Source organism: Solea senegalensis, linkage group LG14 (assembly GCF_019176455.1).
Source record: "Solea senegalensis isolate Sse05_10M linkage group LG14, IFAPA_SoseM_1, whole genome shotgun sequence".
NCBI lineage: Eukaryota > Metazoa > Chordata > Actinopteri > Pleuronectiformes > Soleidae > Solea > Solea senegalensis.
Window position 1 is genome coordinate 12,484,112 of NC_058034.1, and position 19,717 is coordinate 12,503,828.

Consider the following 19,717-nt stretch of genomic DNA (forward strand, 5'->3'; position numbering starts at 1 on the left):
AAGTATTTTTTTTGTTTAATGAGTTGAAAATTATAAATATTAATAGGTCCTTTTCCACTTCCTCCACTGTCTTGACTATGGGCTCACATCATCTCTTCTGTAGTTAACTGAATGGGACTGGTCTTGCTTGAGTTAAGTTTGAAGACATTTCACCTCTCATCCAAGAGACTTCTTCAGTTCTGACTAACCTGAAAAGGACTTTTTGTCCAAAGGGCTAAATCTTGTAGTTTCCCCTGAAAACAGATCCCAGTGGGTATCACAGAATCACAGAATCAGTGATCAGGAACAAGTGGCCTGACCAACACGGAGCCAGAACATCTAAGACTTTAAGTATCACCCTGCCTCGTGCCAAAGCACCTCCCTCAAATCTGACAACAGAAGAGGTGAAGGTGCTTACATCTGTACAGAAAGACCGCAGGCGACCATACCAAGTCCAGTCGCCTTCAGCTATAACTACAGAGGATGTGACCTGGATGTCTGAGAACCTTCACAAACATCACTTTAACACATAATGGTGGCTGGGCCTCATGCTTAGAGCAGTATGATTTGATTGGCGAAAACAATATTTTCACCGACCAGTTTAGAAACAACTCAAAACTACTAAACTCACCGTCCCGCTAAAATACTGGGAGCACTGAGCTTGTTTCTTGGGGGTTCATAGCCTAGTTTGCTAGCTTGTTGCTACATATTATGCCGAGCGGGCTTGCTGCTGTAGAGATAAACCCGTTTTTTAAGTTTTTAAGGAATCCTGATATTGTCAATTAAATGCAGGTTTCTTTTTCTTGGAAGTCGAATGCTCTTCTTCTGTCTCCTCCTTGGGCCTTTTTCCTTTTCCAAATAAGCTCTTCAAAGACGTTTGTTTTGTACTCATCTTTGCTAACTTGTTAGCTACATTTTTGATATACCATATCATAATCTTTTTGATAAAATATTTTTTTATTCAGTCTTTCTGTGGGCCCGGTAGTTGGGGACCTCTGGGCTAGAGTATTTGGTGCCTTTGCAGCATAAAGACCCAAGTTTGTGACCCGGTCAGAACAAGGGCCTTTATGCTACATGAGTGTGCATGTTTTCCAGTGTGTACGTGGGTTTTCCAGTCCAACCCACAGGCCTCTAATGGTCAGTTAGAAAAAATAACATTGTTTTAACCCAGCTGTCAATCAGACAGTTAGTGGTTTGACTCTCCCATGCAGTGGTTTGTGTTAGACTGAGTTTCCGTCAGCAGCCCTGGGACTCCGCTGACCCACTCAAAAACATGCATGCTTATATAAAACGGATGATGTGAAAGATGGGATGAAATGGTGTCGTGCAGGGCCTACATTTAAATTGCTTAAAATGAATATAGATGTCAAACAATTTACTATACCCATCGTCCTCATATGAGCGTACTCTCACCTCCCACTGGCACTCATATTTACAACACAACACTTCACCAGAACATCTGCATTTTTGTGAATCTTGGACACAAGTACAGGGACACACACACACACACACACTTTTTATGTCTATTCAGTTCCCTTGGAAGCAATAAGCAGACTGTGCTGATATGGTGCTTGCTCATTCACTCTCTTAAAGGGGATTTGCAGGAGGCCTTTATTCTTTCAAGACCCAGGGAAACCTCATTTAGTGGAGACACTTTGAAAAGATGCTTACACAAGTGCTTAATATTCAGTCGGAGGAAGAGTGGTGGGAGGGATGGAGAGGGGAAAGGGGAGAGGGGTGCTCCAAAGGATCAACACCAGGCCAAACATCCAACCTGCTCAGTTCCGAAGCAAAATAAAGTGCAGGTAGTATCTTGGCATCTTCTACGACACAGTTGGAGGAAAAACTCCAGGCAAGGCAGAAACTCCCAGTGTCCAGCTTTTTGAGTGACAGAAACCTATATGGTGCTGTTAAAATATGAATAAGAGGAAATATGTGCTGAATAAAGTAAAGAATGAGACCGAACTGGTGCAAATCCCACAGGTACAGTAGTATTGATCTGTGTCTGTAATACACAAGTTTGTAGAGAAGCTAGTTGGTGGTCAAATATGTGTAATTGGTGGATTTTCACGATGACTCAGCCGTGCACCGTAATCTGGGGCCAGATTGCATGTGATGTGTACCAGCGTGCGTGTTTGCCTAGTGGTTTTCTGGTATTGGTTCGGGGGGTTAGCAGGGGTTTGCTGTGTGCAGTGTATAAATTTGATGGATTGAACAGCTGTATTTTTCATGCTTCTACTAACCCCAGGGGCTACACATGTAGGAACAATGGCCTTTTCTGCTGTAATGGGCTTTTACCTAGAGGGACCACTTTCACACTGTGTGTTCTTGTATTTGTTACCTCTGAAGGCTAAGACTTGAAGCTTTATTAACGCTTTGTGTAGGCCGTCTAAAATGAATGGGAATCAATGTCCAGACCCTAAAAGGATATCTGTGCGTGTGTTCATTTTTACTGAAAAACGTGTATTTTATTTTATACAAATCATTTTATACGTCCATCAGAAAAGAAATCAGAAACATTCATTTAATTAGAGTGCTCAGGAAAAATAATTGGAACTGTTCATTGACTGTCAAAATAGTGTTCTAATGTATTTCCCTCTTTCCTTTGTGTGCTTATCCTGGCACAATTCAGTGATGGTTAATTACAAGTGATGTTTTCAGTATTTTATTTTGTCAGCTTAATTGATTCTTTTGCTGAGTTTTGTTATATTGCATTACCCTGAATTCTATTTTTGCATTATTGGCCAATCAAATCTTTGTGTTTAATAAAAAAAAAAGTAATTAACCATTTCATTAATTAGTAGTAAGACAGTAAAATGTTAATGTGTCTTTGTCCCGATGAGGCAAGACACTTAACCCCAGATTGTTGAATACACTTTATATCGAACCAGTGAGGATGCAAAAGTGTTCTCATGGTGCCGGTCCTTATAGCCCAGATGAACTCATTAGGGTTTGCTTCAGCAAGGACATTCAGCAATTTAGTTAAAAAGTGCCAAATTAACATTGCAGACAGGGAAACATCTACAGTGGTGACTCCTGTGAGAGCAAAGACTACTGCCTAGACACACAAAATGGAATTTGTTTTTCTTGTATTGTGCCTTTTCCTGACTGTTTCACTTCTTTTTCACTGTGTGTGTCTGCCTTATGCATTGCTCCTGCTTCTTTGTTCCCCTGTCACTCTGTGTCTAGTTTAATTGCAGGCCCTTGAGGAGGAATCGATTTGAGCAACAAGATAACTAAGTTATCAAACTGTTTCATTGACTGACTGTCCCTTCTCTCTATCTTTTTCATCCTCCCTATTTCTTTTCTCATATTACTCCCCGCTCTCTTTCCATCCCTCCTCGATCCTTCCTTTCATCCATTCCCCCCCACCCCGTCTTTACCCATTTTTCCCCTTTCCGCCATCTGCGTTCTCTCTCTCTCCCTCCCCGTCTCCTGTCTCCTCCCCTTCACAACAGGCCGACAGACCTGTCTGCCAGAGAAGTTTGATTGCGGAGGGGCTGTCAGCAAATGTGTTTCGTTGTCATGGCGATGCGATGGAGAGAGGGACTGTGAAAACGGTGCAGATGAGGAGCAGTGTGCTGCAGGTAATTCCTCCTTCTTTTTTTTTGTTTAAGTATTTCACGTGTCCGTGTGGTGTTAAATCAAAACGGCCTTTTGCATTAGACATGAAATCTCTTCAAGTAATTGCGCCTTGTCAGACAGTCATGACACAGGTTTTGTGTGAAACTTCCTGTCTAAGTTTTTTGGCACGAGATGGATGAATACATTTCCAATCAGTGAATGATGAGTTAATCAAGTATTCAGTAGGCACATGTGTTGCTGCGTGTTTTCAATTCCCTTTTTACATACTGGCGAAATAAGAGAGTTAAGTTCAAATTCAAAAGTGTTGTATAATATTTGTAGAGCAAGCAAGCAAGCCTAGATTTAGTTTCATATGCTTTCTTTCGTTTGTCATCTGGATCTCCACAATCAGGTTTATTTTTTTAACACAGGATCACATCCTTCAAAGAAGTGAAGTGTTTTGTTACATTTTTATAAGGATCTGGTTATTTACGTGCACCTATTTCTTTTTGTTATATGTTCATTTTGGTCATACTTCTCATAATGCCGTGCTTGCTGTTGCTGTTTTTATAATCAGTGTGTGTTAATTGTCTTTTACAGAGGGTAAGCCACCTATTTACTGTATATACTTTTTTTTTCCTTGTGGATTGTTTTTTTGTTTTCATGTTTTGCTTTTTGTGAATCAAGGCACATATGAGGGTGTAAAGTTAAGTCTGTTAGAGTGCAAAGACTGTGTTGGCACTCAGTTAGAGTCACATCTTGGGATTAGGTATATTATTAGTCATATAAATCATGTGTGGGTGTAGTTGAGCCAGCTTATAGATGTGAAAAATCATGGTCACCATAAAACGTTTCACTCCCAAACCACACGTTCATATACACATATAATAAATGAGGATTCTGTGGGCACATCCTTGTCGTTCTTCTGCAACAACTGTAACACAAATAACCCCTAACACACATTTCAAATGCCACATAGCTTCGTTCAAATGATGCCTTTCAACCAAAACAGATCCATACAGCAGTGTTCGTTCTGTTGTGGTTCCAGAGATTCTGTAACAGTTCACTGTCAGGGTCTGTTGTGTACCTTTTGTAGAAAAGCTTCAAAATAGCATTATGAACAAACCACAGACGCACACACACACACACAAACACCCACTCACATTGCTTTGAAACGCGCACACGTTTGTACACAACCGCCTTGTGTATATTATTCTTTTGTCGTGTTCTATCCCACGTCCTCGCAGATGGCATCAAAGCTGTGATAAAAAAAAAGAGCATTGATTTCCATCAGTGAAAACATCTGGCCTCGGGCGTTATTGATTTTTAAACCTGTGACGGATGCATATACAACAGCTCACACATGCACACACAGCATTATTTGTTTGAAGCATATAGATCGCATGTCATACAGTATGTGCCCTTTATTAAACCTTCACTCTGTTAGAAAACAACAACAATCAGAATGTGTTTATGGAGTGATAAACCTTTGTGTTTCAGAGTGTGGTGGTTACATTTATAAGGGATAACTTGAGCATAAGGGGAGAGTGAAGTTAGCTGGTGTTATTCTTCGCGTGGAGAGAACTACAACATTGTTTGTGTACACGTTTTGTGTTTGTGATGCACCCATTTTGGAGCACTGTGACACTATAATTTCATGCTGAGTGCATGTATTTGTGATTATGGACACAGTTATGAGTTTGAGGTTTTTGTAATTTGGCTTTACTTCAGTTTAACTCTAATAACCTTGGTCCTAGCTAACATGGGGCGAAAAGGTCGGGGTTGACCCTGGACAGGTCGCCAGTCCATCACATGGCTTAAACAACTGTGGAGGGAGTTCAAATTAAGATCCATTGTTTGAGGTCCACAGAATTGGACAACAGCATCCTCCTACTGTACAAATTCACATTTACTAATACAAAAGTTTCACTTCTATCTTTTACTTCACGTGCACAAACTCGGGGGATGCACATTTATCTCAGTGTTTCTACATATCAGACGTTCTCTTGACAGGCAGCAGCAGAGATCTTATGTCTTTACTTCTTGTCGTTTCTTTCTCTGAGAGAGTTTTCCCCCCTCTGTGTCTCTTCACCTCATCATTTATCTTCTCTCTGTCTGTGAATTGTTTCTTTGTACACAGACTGATCACATTAGGGAGTTTGTGGTCGGGGCTGAATGAAAGCAGCAGTCACTGTTGATTTTTGTCATGTAACCTTAGCTGGGCTCTTGACGTATAATCTGAAAAGAAACACTGCTCTTTTTTTTGCCCCTCGCAGGCACCTGTACTTTTTAATTCACTTTTCAGCGCGTTATGGCACGCACGCGCTGTTATCAGTGACCGTGTGTTCTGTACATCGCCGTTCATCTCTCTGAGCCTTTGTCCCTGGTGAAAATAAGGTGCTTTGCAAAACTTCTCAGAGCTCTTAATGGTAATTGATTTCTTGTCCGAGACACGTGCGTGCGCTGCTGTTATAGTGACGTATAAGGATGATAGTAATGAATATTAAGACGTTCTGTGGAATTAGATTTGTGTCAATATTCTCAAACAACACTTTTCACGAAGCAAGCGCAGGCAACACTTGAATTTAGCAATCAAAAATCAACCACAAAATAAAATAAAGTATTGATTTAATCTTTTGAAAATATCAGGGGGGGGTTTGTTTGCAATAATTGGAATTTAGTTCGCTCCGACTCATTTGCGTTTGCGCTCCCCGATTTGTTTTTTGCGCCGTGTTTTTTTATTTGCGATTCTATAGGCGGGGCCTTAGGAAGCTGCCTGATGATTGGCTACTGAGTTTTGAAGCAATGGCTCAATGGAGCGGAAGTTGTCACAGGAGTCGCCGTCCGTCTGGAACTCCGACAGACAACAAACGTTAGTTACTTACAATTATTTTGTCGGATGTCACCGAGGAAAACGGACAGCGACTCCCAGCCTCTGACTACTTCCTAAGTCCCGCCCCTTAGTGTATTTTCAAACAAATAAAGTACAATTTTTTTGAATGATTAAATTGATATTTTATTTGCATTTATTTGTATTTTGTCTGCTCGGTGTTGTTTGAAAATATTGACACAAATCTAATTCCATAAAGTTCATTAGGTGAATAGAAGAAGGGTTATTTGAATTTACATGTGGAAGTCTCACTTCAACCCTGGATGCATTTACATCAAAGTGATAGCGTATTGCTATATTAAAGAAGGCAGATTTGTTTATTCATCCATTCATTCGTTTGTTCATCCATTCATTCTTACTACAGGTCAGCGATTGAGCCCGTGCTGCCTGCAAAACCAGATAAATCAAACTTTTCACTCACTTTGGAAATATTTCTCAACGTCAACACAAAGTTGCAAGCAGCAAAATAGCATCAAAACACCTGTCACTTTTTGTGTACTATATCATTTTAGCTGTTATTATATCATAATAGGCTGTGTTTCATGTTTTTCTTTCTTCCGTTTATTCCATTAGCCAAAAAGGAAAACGTTTTCTTTATCGAATATAACAATGACACCAGATCCATTGCATCGCTAATGAAAATAAACAAGAATCATTCTAAAAATCACCTTATTTGGGTTGACAAAGCACAACGGTGGAAGTGAAACAACGAGGCAGAGCAAAACAAACATTTATAAATGAGATGTACAGTATATCAGGCATCCTAATCTAATTTCTTCCCCCCATGTATCTAAACAGAGGAGGTATATACAGGAAAAAATTCTACTAACTCTCAGTATATGCAGCATAAAACCTAATCGGGCCGGCGCTGTTACATTTATTACTGTTGGAAAATTGATTCCTCGTGTCTCAGGAATAGATATAAAAAAAACAAATGAGTGCAGATTACAGAGCACTGTGTGCCAAAGGCGTCAGATAGTAGCTGATAGTTTTTTTTTTTACTTTGTTTTAGAAAATAAACAACAAAAAGTTACTAGAACGGAATAAATATAGTGTTGACATGTTGATGGATGTTTTCATAAAGAGCAAATACTTTATGTTCAAGTGGCAGCGGAAGAAGTTTGTACTACACATTTTGTCGCCTTAATTTTACAAATTATGTTTTTTCAAACTCCTCCTGGTCACTGTCATCCATCCCCCTCCCGCGGCAGCAAAAACTGGAATACAGCGACGCGTTAATTAGAGATGCTAATTGAGCATAATCCGAGTGTTGGATAAGACATGGATGCAGGAAGAGATGTTCTTTATTATAGTGAGAGCAGGCCTCCCGAGAAAGTTTGTGAGTTTTTAATCTACGTAAATGTTTATTCAGGCACACATCCACAACTCGACATGTGTGTGCGCATGCTGCAGGGTGTGTGGGTTTGGTGTTTTTCATGAAGGATGGCGTCTCTGTTGTCTGTCTTCCTCACGTGAAGATTTAAAACAAAGCAATTAAAGTGGATAGAATAGAATAGAATAGAATAGAAAATACTTTATTAATCCCTTGCGGGAAATTCTTTCGTCACAGCGCTCCAGTGTACAAAGGTAACGAATGTTGTAACAGCAATTTTTTTGGAAATTACAAAATTACAAACTATAGGAAGAAGTAGGAGTAAACATAAGATTAAAATTACAAAATTAAAGAATACTATTAAAATAAGAATAAATTTACAGAGTTAAAAATACTATTAAAATAAGAATAAATTTACAGAGTTACAACATTTCCAGAATATACTTCACAACTTGTACTTCCCCCTCCCCCCATATTAACAATATATACAGAGGAAGTATAAGCCTATTTATCATATAGAGGAATTGTACAGCTTAATGGCCACAGGCAGGAATGATTTCCTGTGGCGTTCTGTGGTGATCGTCGGGCAGGATCGTGTACCTGCCCGACGCCAATCAACTTTTAATTCACACAAATTGGACTGTGTAAACGGAGGCGTCGCGTGCGCCTGTTTATGGAAGCAAATATTATGTGTGTCACGTTTGGCAATGAGAACTAAATTGACTGTAATGTATGGGGAATTCATTTCCCCATACATTACATTTGTCATGTTTGTGTTGGAGAAGAAAGAAGCTGAAAAAAAAGGAAAAATGGCTTTTAGGTAAGGCTAAGAAAACTTTTATATTTTAAACGTGTTTATACACTTAAGCAATTATATGTATGGGTAATATATTCATTTCTCCCATAAACCCTGCCAAATGTTGCTTAGCGCCTTTAAAAACATTCTTTGAATGAATATTTTTATTTCGGTTCCATTCATGTAAAAAGTAAACGTTAAAGATCATTTAACACAAATGTGCCATTTACGGAAAAACAAATAGGCTGAAGCGAAAGGCTTTTTCTTTGTGTCTATTCTGTACAATCCAAGGAAATCCTAGAAAATTATAATACTGAACTGTCAATTCACATTGTAAGTTGTAATTATTTTTTTAAAAAAGATTGAACCGTAAAAGTGTTTTACACAATTTCAATTCATCCATGAGTTCATTCCATAACTTAACCCCCAAGAATAACTGAATAGTGGATTCCAACCTTATTTATTATTCTAATTGCTCTTTTTCTGAAGTTCAGTTATAGGATCTAAGTTTGTTTTTTAAGTATTTCTCCCAAATGTCGGCACATCATGACATGATGTTACGAGTCCAAAGGCAGTTTTGATTCAATAAATCCTTAGATTAGATTTGGAGAATTTACATTTAATGTGCTCTATGTGTGGTTTCCAACAGTTCTATAATGACTCCAAAAACCTTTGTTTCATAGACTCTTTCAATTTCAACATCCTTTAAATTTGATGTCAAACTTGGTCCTGGAATAGACTGAAAGCGTCCATGTGATCGGTCAAAAAGAGTCTTTGTTTTTACTTGTTTTGCTTGGACCCACTCTTGTTTTTTTGTTTTTTTACAAGAGTCTGACAAGTCAGACTCTTGTAGTCAGGGAGGCTTCTGCAGAGTCTGGGGACCTGTTGCTCCTTTCACATCAGCATGTGCTGTTACATTACATTACAACAGACTGCTGCTGCTGGACTGATGCCCCCGTGTGTGTGTGTGTGTGTGTGTGTGTGTGTGTGTGTGTGTGTGTGTGTGTGTGTGTGTGTGTGTGTGTGTGTGTGTGTGTGTGTGTGTGTGTGTGTGTGTGTGTGTGTGTGTGTGTGTGTGTGTGTGTGTGTGTGTGTGTCCTAATGAGACAGAACCACATTTCGGAGGATTTGTGTTCTAGGTCAAGGTTGGGGTCAGGTATGACCTGAATATTGAAATACTTGGAAATTCAAAATTTCAACCCTTAAGTGTTATTGCAGGGCACTACTTTTGTGATATATTTTTAAAAAAAAAACATTACATTCTCATGTGGAAAATCTAGATCAAGGAAGTTAACATGTGTGGTTCCTTGCCATTCTAGGGTAAAACATTGCCTGGATAACGTGTTGTGCTAGATAACCAATATCTGACAGTTATTTACAATTTAATGCATGTTGAAAACCCATTTTTTACCATTTAAAATGAAGAAAAACAATACAATTTATTTAGAAAAACACTGCAGTTGTAAATAAACAACAGATCTTGCGTGTTAAATTTGAAAGTGGAACAGAATGAAACTGGGAACTGGAAACTATTTTACTAGTCTGTGTTTCTCAATGTGCAAAAAAGGGCCAAAAAATGAACACTATGTACAGGTGTTTTTCCATCTCTCTCCTCTCTGGCGACAAAGACACTGATTCTCCAGCTTCCTGCGACAGCGCGAGTGAAATTACCGTAATAACCACATGTTGGCTTTCAGAAGGAAGGAGGAAAGCATCTTTATTTTCTTCATACAACGGTATTGCACAAATGAAAGGTTACGAGGGTTGATCAGAGTCGCTGCGACTTAGCACGCCACCGACCTGACCGAATGTGCCCAACATTGTAACATGTTTGTAACATGTTTTGATGGTGGGAGGAAACCGGAGAGCCCGGAGGAAACCCACACAGACATGGGGAGAACATGCAAACTTCACACAGAAAGGTCCCAGACCAGGTAAATAAAGTGTTTGTATGTGATGAAAGGAGTTTATCAGTCAGCTCAAGGGCAGTCGACATGAATGAAACCGTGAACACAGTGTGATGAACTGTAATTCCCACACACCTATAAAACATCAGGCACATCATCAGGCGTCCGCCCTCGATACATAAAGTTTTTAGTTCATTTTGCTGGAGGCTACTGTAATTGTGACCTCCAGTATATTCCATTATTTGATAACAGATCAAAAAAGGACCAACAAGAGTCCACCCACATAAAAAAAAATACCATGTGTATAAGAGTGTGTGTTAACATTTGTGTGTTCTGTTGTGGTTGTAGTGTGTTTCTTCCCCTCTTTTATCTTGCCTCACCCACGCTTCTACTAGTAAAAAGGTGACTACACAGGCAGAGATTGGTAGTCTGTTGTCTTAGAGTTTCTTCCCCATTACGTTCCCCGTCATTTATAATCCTTTGACTGATCTCACTGTGTGCGTAGGTGTAATGTAATCGAGTGCCAGCACACAAAGTACACTCACTGTGCAGCCAGAGGCAAGTGCACTGACTTCAGATGCGAGCACGGTCAGTTTTCTTCGAAAGCCTTGGGGGGGAAACCTGCAGGAAAACACAGTGTGGCGGAGGTGTTGGAGAGCGGTAGTCAGAGAGAGAGAGAAGGATCTGTTTGTTCTAATGTAGATCCACCATTCTTGTTCCTAAATCCTTGTCTGGCCTGTTTTTTTTTGTTTTTTTTAACACACTTACTTTGTTTTTGTTTTAAATTTTGCCCATAGTAAACTTTCATAAAATGTTCTAGACAATTCTTTTCTGAGTTAACAGTCGCCGTGTGCGCAAAGGATGAACATATCCCCCTAACTAATCTCAACATAACGTTCATTTTAGACTTAAGTTATTTATTTATTTCTTAACAATCTATGTCTAGTTCAACCAAGTTGAGTAATTGTTGTAAAGTTTTGACCCAAACAAAAGAAATTAAAGACCAAAGTTCCAAGCGAGCTGAGCCGATGCTTAGTGTGCCGTCACAGGAAGAGTCACAAGAATCAAACCAAACGATGCCAAACTGTAGATCAGTTAAAAAGACTCAACAATCTCCAACATTTAGCAAGGGAATGTCTAATATCCAGAGTCCAAGGCACACATGAACTAATCGGCTGCTTGGGGCCCCAATAGCGTGTGGAAAGAAAAACATTTCAACATCTTAAAGAAATCTAGATATTCAATAGTCAATGTAGATACATTCATATACAGTATCTAAATAGTGTTTATCGTAAGTTATATGCTATTATACAGTTATAATATAATGAATGCAATTAATAATGTTACATTCCTATCAATAATAGTCAAGCACAGGTGACTCCTAGGTGATTTGAAGGGGGTCCCAAATCAAATTCAGCTTAGGGCCCCATAAAGGCCGGCCCTGCTTATATCTCATCATATAGCAGAGGAGTAGAAAAACCATGCCGCTGTATTCAGTGACTGTATCAGACGGAGTCTGCGCTCCGGTCATGCAGGAAGTACTGAACAAATCTTTTTAATTAACTGATTCTAATGACTCAGTTAGACTGAAAATAACTGCTTTAAAAGTCACTAGTTTTGTGTGTGTGTGTTGTGCATACTGTAATGAGAACCCAATCAAACCGTGTAGAGCCGTGGCGAACACGTGAAAAAGTCCATCTAAAATGGTAATTGTCTTGTGTGGCAGCCACGATAAAAGATAGGGTTAATCATCACACTATAATGACAGTGATGTGTGTTCATAGATTTACCACCTGATAATTATCTGAGTCAATGCAATTATTCTCTAGACAGATGCTTTTTGTGTGGGTGTGGCCCAGGAGGGGGAGCTCCTGATATGAAGTGATGGCCGTGTCACATTTGACATTTAATGGCTTAAATCTTGTGAAATATGAATTGCCACATCGTCCACAGTTTACGTTAATGCACACCAGGACATCCATCACACACCACCTGCACATACACTGTGTGACTGCTGTTAATATTCAAGTCTTAGCCGCTGTCAGATGGCACCGTGATTGAGCTATTGAAAAATCATTTTATATTCACTGTACCATCCTTGTGTGTGTGTGTCCGTAGTCCTCACATAGTCTTTCCCCTCGTGTAAGCCAATCAGATGGCATAGAGTTTGAGTGTCTCAGTGAAATTTGTCCCATTCTAACTTCATTTAAGCTGCTATTTCCCTGGAATTCCTCAGGCGCTCCTGCCTCACTGCACCAGGCTCTTCATTTCAGTGGCTTTTCACAGTTGGCTTTGATATGTTTTTTTGCTGTACAACAGTCTAACCAGCACAGTTAAATATTCTGCCTTTTTTGAAACGTTAAAGCCAGCGTTGGTCATTACTGCTGAGTTCATTGTTTAACCCTCTTATGACCATCTTGATAATCAGGCCGTCTGGATTTATTTTGATTTTATGGCTGTAGAATTGTCAAAAAATGTTCAACAAGTGAGTGCTTCTGCCCCTTTTTCCAAGATAACTTTCACTTTCGATATCTGGCAGTTATTCAACCGCTTAGGAATTACGGTACTGAGAAGCTGACGCCACAAACGTGTGACACGCTGGTGAATCTCGTCGTTCCGTGGAAATCCTGAGGGCTACCGTAATGATATCCATCGATCCATCGGGAGGGGAGATTTGCTGTGCCAATCTCAGCTGACATAGGGGAATAGGCGAGTCACAGCTTGGGCAGGTCGCCAGCTCTGCTCATCTACCGATGTGTCCCTGGGCAAGACACTTAACCCCACGTTGCTTGTGATGGCTGTGTTGGCAGCGTGTGATTGGGTATGAAAGATGTGTGATAGAAAAAAAGTGCTGCATGTGAAGTAGATGTACAGTGTGAATGGGTGTGAATGGCAATACTAATAATGAATCACTCAAATGAGTCTGTAATCAGTCCTGCAGGGGGAATTCCTTCTCTGCATTTAACTCATCCTCTACTAGAAATCTTCCTAGAATTAGGAGCAGCGGGCAGCCACTGAGCAGCACCCGGGGAACAATGGGGCTTGGGTACCTTGCTCAGGGATACTCAAACTTGAACTGGCAACCCTCTGGTTACAAGCCAAGTTCCCTTTCCACCTGGCCACGGGCTGCCTGTAGTGGACAGCAGCTTTGAGTGGTCATCCAGACTAGAAAAGGTCCATTTACCATACTATAATAATGGAGCTGATACACAGTCTGTGTGGTGAACTGTCTGAGCTCCTCAGGTGATAACCAGCTGCGACCGTTGAGAAACAACAGAGCATGTTGCATTGGTTTGAAATAATCCCACATGATATACTGTCAACAGATTTCACTCAGGAAGATTCTGAAAGCACAGTGTCGGTGACTCTTGTCTTCATTGCTTCTGTTTGTATTCAATAGCTGTGTCTCTCTCTAGTGAGGATTCGTTGTCAAAATGCATCACATCACATCACATCACCCTCCGACGTGGGCCGTCCCGATTGTCGCATGACTCATCACCTCCTTCGAACGCGGCTGACGTTTGCCCGTCCGTGAAGGATACATCTGACCATGTCCCAGAATTCTTTGTGTGCCAGCGGCAACCACCATAAAAACCTATCCAAGACGAAGAAGAAGCTTTATGTACTGCAGTAATTATTGTACACCTTGATTACAGCAAATATCTATATTAATATAAATATACAATACAATACAAATATAATATATTAAAAATATCAATCATTAATAATTACAGAGTGAATGATAAATAAATAGTTAAAGAGTTGACTGCATTGGTTGAAAAGTTGCCTTTGTATATTTTCACTAAGGCTAAAACAATTACTCCATTATGAATAATTGATAATCATTTTAGGGTTTTTTTTTGTCATTAAAACAGGTTTTCTAATTGAAATGAATTGAGATATTTTATGAATATATCAGATCTTTACTGTGGAGGTCTGCATTTAACCTCTCACTGTGTGACCTGCCAAAATTTACCAGGAGAAGAAGAGTCCTCGGATTGAAACACAAGCTTATATTTGTCCAAACAGAGAGAGTGAGATTCCCTCCAACACTCCAGACATGTACCGTCAGCCCTGTGTCTGGTAAATCCCATGTGGACAGGCTGTTGGAAAGTGAGTTGGTGATGAATCTATTTTGAATCGTATCTCCGCTCACTGCCAGTCTGTCTGTTCCATTAGGAAGAGAGGGCCACTTTTATTTTACAGCAAAGAGCTGAGGGCCCGGGGCCCGCGTGTTCGCGTCGGCGTGCATGCGTGCGGTGTGGATTCTTCAAAGGTCTAATGTAGCCAAAGCACTGATAAACACTCGAGAGCCCTGGAGAGGGACCGCATGTCAACTTTTGTGACACTCACACACAGACTAGGTCTCCGCTGGGCTTCTCCAGAATGTCTTTCATCTAAAGTATAATCTTAGGCTGCCTCTTCTCGCCTTTGTACTCCCCCCCACTTTCTCCCTGACAGCTCCTCAGTGTTCCGACTCCCGACTAAGTGGCAGGTTAACATTTCTCGACGTGTACGACACGCAACCATATTGTCACAGATGCAGAGAAGCGAGCGCTCCCGGCGCTCTTCTACTTTTTAATAGTTTGCTGTTGCTTGTTAATGCTCTCAAGAGTAATGATGCCTGATGCAAATCAAATGCTACATTAACTGTACTGGAACTCAATACATTCAGATGTGTTTGCATCAGTCCAAGAAAATTAAAAAATTGGGTATTTTCACTTCATGGATCTGATGTGGGATAAAATCGTTAACGGCACGCTGCTTTAAACTGCTCTTCCTCTGTGACTCAGGTGAGGCTTAATGTGGTTTACAATGCTCAGTGTAACGATGTTTACATGCACCATTTGTCCGTATTTCACGGTGCATGGATCGTGTCATCTTCCACTGACCAAATTGACTCAAAATAACAATAATTTGGAGAAGGGTATTAACCTCAATTCTTCTGCTTCACTCTTCACTCTTTTGTATTTGTTAATTCTGTACCGGGAAAATGTTGCTGAGAGTGAAATTTAGTGCCTTTTCGATGCCAGTTTGTGACATTTTTTTACGTTCATTTTGGTGTTTGGGGTGCCGTTTGATTCGGTTAGGTTTTTTAGCGGACATTGTCATGCAACGACACGAGCCTCAAGTGATCTTTAAACCTTCAAACCTCTCAGTCTGGTGCCTTGTCCAGCTCCATGTGAACATCTTCTTTTTTCAGGCACTGGTTGCATATTGAATAATTGAACAGAGTTGTCCCTTGTTCTTTTGGAAATGTTCCCGTACTCGTAGATCATCATGAATAAACAGTCTGGTGATTTATTTGCAATAACCACTTGTGTCTGAGGTAGTTCAAGGCATACTTGACTTGACAAGGTTTTTATTGATGCACTCGTGTGAAAGATACGGCATGCATATTGATATTCCATAGAGTAGATGAACATGTCTCTTGCCTTCAGGAGTTGCTGTCTGCCTTTTCGCTGTGCCGTGTCTCCGCTCTTGTCTCAAGTACAGCGCTAAACGTGACGCTGTGAATTTGTGATCGCCAGCTTGCGTTTCAACTGAGCACCTGGTAAACAAAGGTTTGGAGACGAGAGCAGTGTGAGTGGGTGAAATAGTGTGTGTGACTCGCTCACACACACACATCTTGAGTGAGTGGCTGACATGTTAGACTAGAGTCTGATTGGATTCCACGCTTCAGAAACATTAAACCCAGTGACTCATAGACAAGGTTGAAGCGAGGTGTGCGTGTGTGTGTGTGTGTGTGTAATGAAACCCTTTTCCGCTTGGGGCTTCAAGGCTGATAAATTATCAGCTGATGATGTAAATGTATATTTGATTCTTAACCGTTCAAATATAACTTTATCTGATTTAACAAAAGCAATAATGCCACTGCACCAGGCACAAGTTGTCATGCTCATGACGGAAAGTGCTGCGACACAAGTCACCAGGACGGTTGTCCCTGCAGCAAAGCTGTATTGGAGCAAAATGAAGCCGGTATAGTCACTGCAACAGCTCATTTTGAGGCTAAAAGGAAGAAACAGGTGGAGATGTGTTCATTCAACGGGCATTTCAAAACTGAAAGAACGTACAAAAGTGAATAGATTTTGCCAGGTTGATGCCCATGCATGTGTGCACTAGGAATGTGCACCAGAATATTGGGAGGTCGCAGCACCAGAGGTCATTTGATATAATGCAGTGCATAAAATTGTTTCTAGCAACATGTGTTATAGCAGTGTTTCCCACCGAGCTGCCCTGGCATGGGGCGTGTTGTGTTTTTTAAAAAAAAAGACAGAATCAATTGTGGAAACTCTGTGGAAATACACAGCCCTAGCATGTGTGCGCATGCTTAGCCGCTCACCGTAGACCAGTCCATGCTGAAAGTGAGTTCAATTGTCCTGCAGATCATGGTCAGTGAGCCGTGTCCTATTGTTCTGCCTCATCTATTAGCTGTTCTCTTGGGGCTCTGGGGGATGGATGTATAGAAAGTTAAACACAGTCACCTGTGGTTGAGGGAGGTTACTGTCAAGATGTAATCCATTACTTACAACTGTAATTCTCAAACATAACAGTGTTGGAACTGAGGCTCACACAAACCTTGGATCACGACTCTGATCACCACATGAGGCTAGGATCAATCATTTTCATATATATTATTGTTTTTCTGTGAAGATGGTGATCATAATGGAGGACCTTACAGTTGGGCTCCATGTAATAATTGAAAGGTTTAGCTTCACAACAAAGTGTAATTATCTATCAACGTAAACAGCAATTTATGAATTGAAATGAACAAATACTAATATGTTAGGCCTGCATGCTGACCGGTTGACACTGGATACTTACTCACACATTAAATGTCACATAAAAGAAAAATAGCCTATAATTTAAACTACATGCCTGTGTTTTATTTCTTAAAATCTGTCGTACATATTATACAGCAAGTGTAGCACCTATCATACGAGCTCCCTTCTGACCATTTATGTCCTCTACAATCTTGGTTTTGGTCTGCGGACTGAAAGGCTGTCTTCACCGACTCATCAGCACCGAACCCTCTTGACATGTGTCGGCTTTGCTGTAGTCGGGTGACAGGATGAAGTGAGTGAAGGATGACATGCCTCCGTGTGGAATTAAGAAGCACTGTGTGTGATGATATTTCCGTGGTGAAAGGTGCCAAACGTGGCATCGGAAGTCTTGGTTTATCATGTAGGAATCCATTACTGGTGAGAAGAGTGCATCATATTTTTTATTGAAATTTAAATGTTCAGTGGGTAACATCATACTATTTCAGATACTGAATCATATACAGGGGGTTTGCCATACTCACAACACTTTGCACTGTCTGGGTAGCAGATGAACCCATAAGTATGTTTTTAGAAGTGTTAAAGTTGTTTGGGTTTTGTATCCTTAGAATAAGCATTTATATGCACTTTAGACAATGAAGGAGGAGGAAATGACAGGAAGAGTGGGAAAGTGAAAGAGTGGATGGAGTTAGGAAAGCCCATTTACATTATTTCTCATATGTGAAGGCCACCGTAATTCCCTGTGTGTGCCTGGGAAACGGAGAGGTAGGCAGATGAGCCCTCTGTTTGTGCTGTAGCACTCATTAGGAGACTTTTCAGTGATGGATATTCGTGCCACTTGGAGACATTCAGTAATATCACTCCACTGTGATCATTTTCGATCATTTCGATTTCCTCCATCCAAAAAACAATATTCTTGTGCTCCTAATAAGGAATCAGGTTCCAGTAAAAGGTTAGGAACCTGTTGGATATGGTGGAAGGACATTTCTGATGCAGCCTGCGCCCCTGTGAGTCTCAATCTCAGGACAAAGTAGTTTTTATCCACAAGACAAACCCCCGATAAACTGCAAGCCACCTGTGTGTTCCTGCAGTGGAATTACGGAGCGAAATTGAGAGCCAACTATCTCTTATAGCTCACTGCCCCAATGGGACCCATACTAACAAGCTCCTTATCCCGGCCGTGCTGTTTATAGTGAACACACCTGGCTGACCAGGCTCTCTGCTTTTATGAAAAGTAGTATTTGACCTCCTGAGATGATGCAAAATGTATTAATAATGTCCGTAATTTTTCTTAAAAAGAACCACCTTGTTTGCCCGAGAGTTTGTTTACACCAACACCTTTTGTGATCCCCCATATCAGCCGAGCTTCTGCTGGGATGCTGCTGATGTTGTTTATGTGCTCATGCTAATTAAATTACCTAGATCTGAGCTGGGATGATTAGCATGCTAGCAGTAATAGCTAGCAGGGAATCCAATAGGCTATTATCCTAATGAGTCCCTTCGGCGTTGTATGTGGGAGAGGGAGGGGGAAGCGTTTACGCCGATCGCCCTGAGAGACCTCGCTGGAATTATCTACAGACGCGGCTGGGATATGGCAAAAAGCAAACACGAAGCACACACACACACTCACACACTCAGAGACAAATTCGGTATGTAAAAAGCTGAACTAAAATTTGTCATAGAGTTTGGAATGATGTCCCAGCTGTCAGAAGCCCTGCGTTACTGCGGAGACTAAAAAAACAACACATGCCACAGACGACAGACCCATGAAATTACACAGTGTCTGCAGGTATTCCTGTATTCTCTGCCACAAACACAAACACTCGTTCTGTTCTACACTGCAACAGGAACCAGCAGCTCTAATCATTATCCACCTGTTCCCAAACACTGGACTGCCTGCAGAACGTATGCTCTCGTCCTTGTGCGTTACAGGGTCGGCATCATTTTAATATGGGGGGACTTTAATATAATAAAGTTTTTGCACCCACTGTTTGAAAGATAGATATTTTGCCGTTGTAAGTTATTAATTTCTTAATATTTAAAGAAGAGCCACTGCCTGTACTCATTTGCACCTTTTCCTTCAACCTGTTGCTCGTCCTGTCATTAAGAGAAAAGGTGTGAATGCTCCAAGCTAATTAACTCTAAATTTTAGCAACAACACTGTCTTTCATTCCACCGCCAGTTGAGAAGAGGACAACATATTGCATCATATATATATATATATATATATACTCTTAATATTATATTACTGCTAGCATACTAATACAAAATATACAGTATGTATATGTATATGTATATATATATATATATATATATATACATATATATATATATATATATATATATATATATATATATATATATATATATATATATATATATATATATATATATATATATATATACATACATATATCCCTATTCCCCTGCGGAGTTTAATATAAACAGTGATAAGTTAATTACGTC

At 40.3% G+C, this 19,717-nt stretch overlaps 1 protein-coding gene across 4 annotated transcripts in view; it reads left to right on the forward strand.

Moving 5' to 3' along the window:
- lrp8 (low density lipoprotein receptor-related protein 8, apolipoprotein e receptor) overlaps window positions 1-19,717 on the forward strand; it is a 158,365-nt gene that overhangs the window by 94,675 nt on the left and 43,973 nt on the right. For all 4 annotated transcript variants that reach the window (XM_044044077.1, XM_044044078.1, XM_044044075.1 and 1 more), the window contains exon 4: window positions 3,438-3,566. In XM_044044077.1, the coding sequence (XP_043900012.1) occupies window positions 3,438-3,566 (129 nt within the window). The remainder of the gene's footprint in view (window positions 1-3,437; window positions 3,567-19,717) is intronic.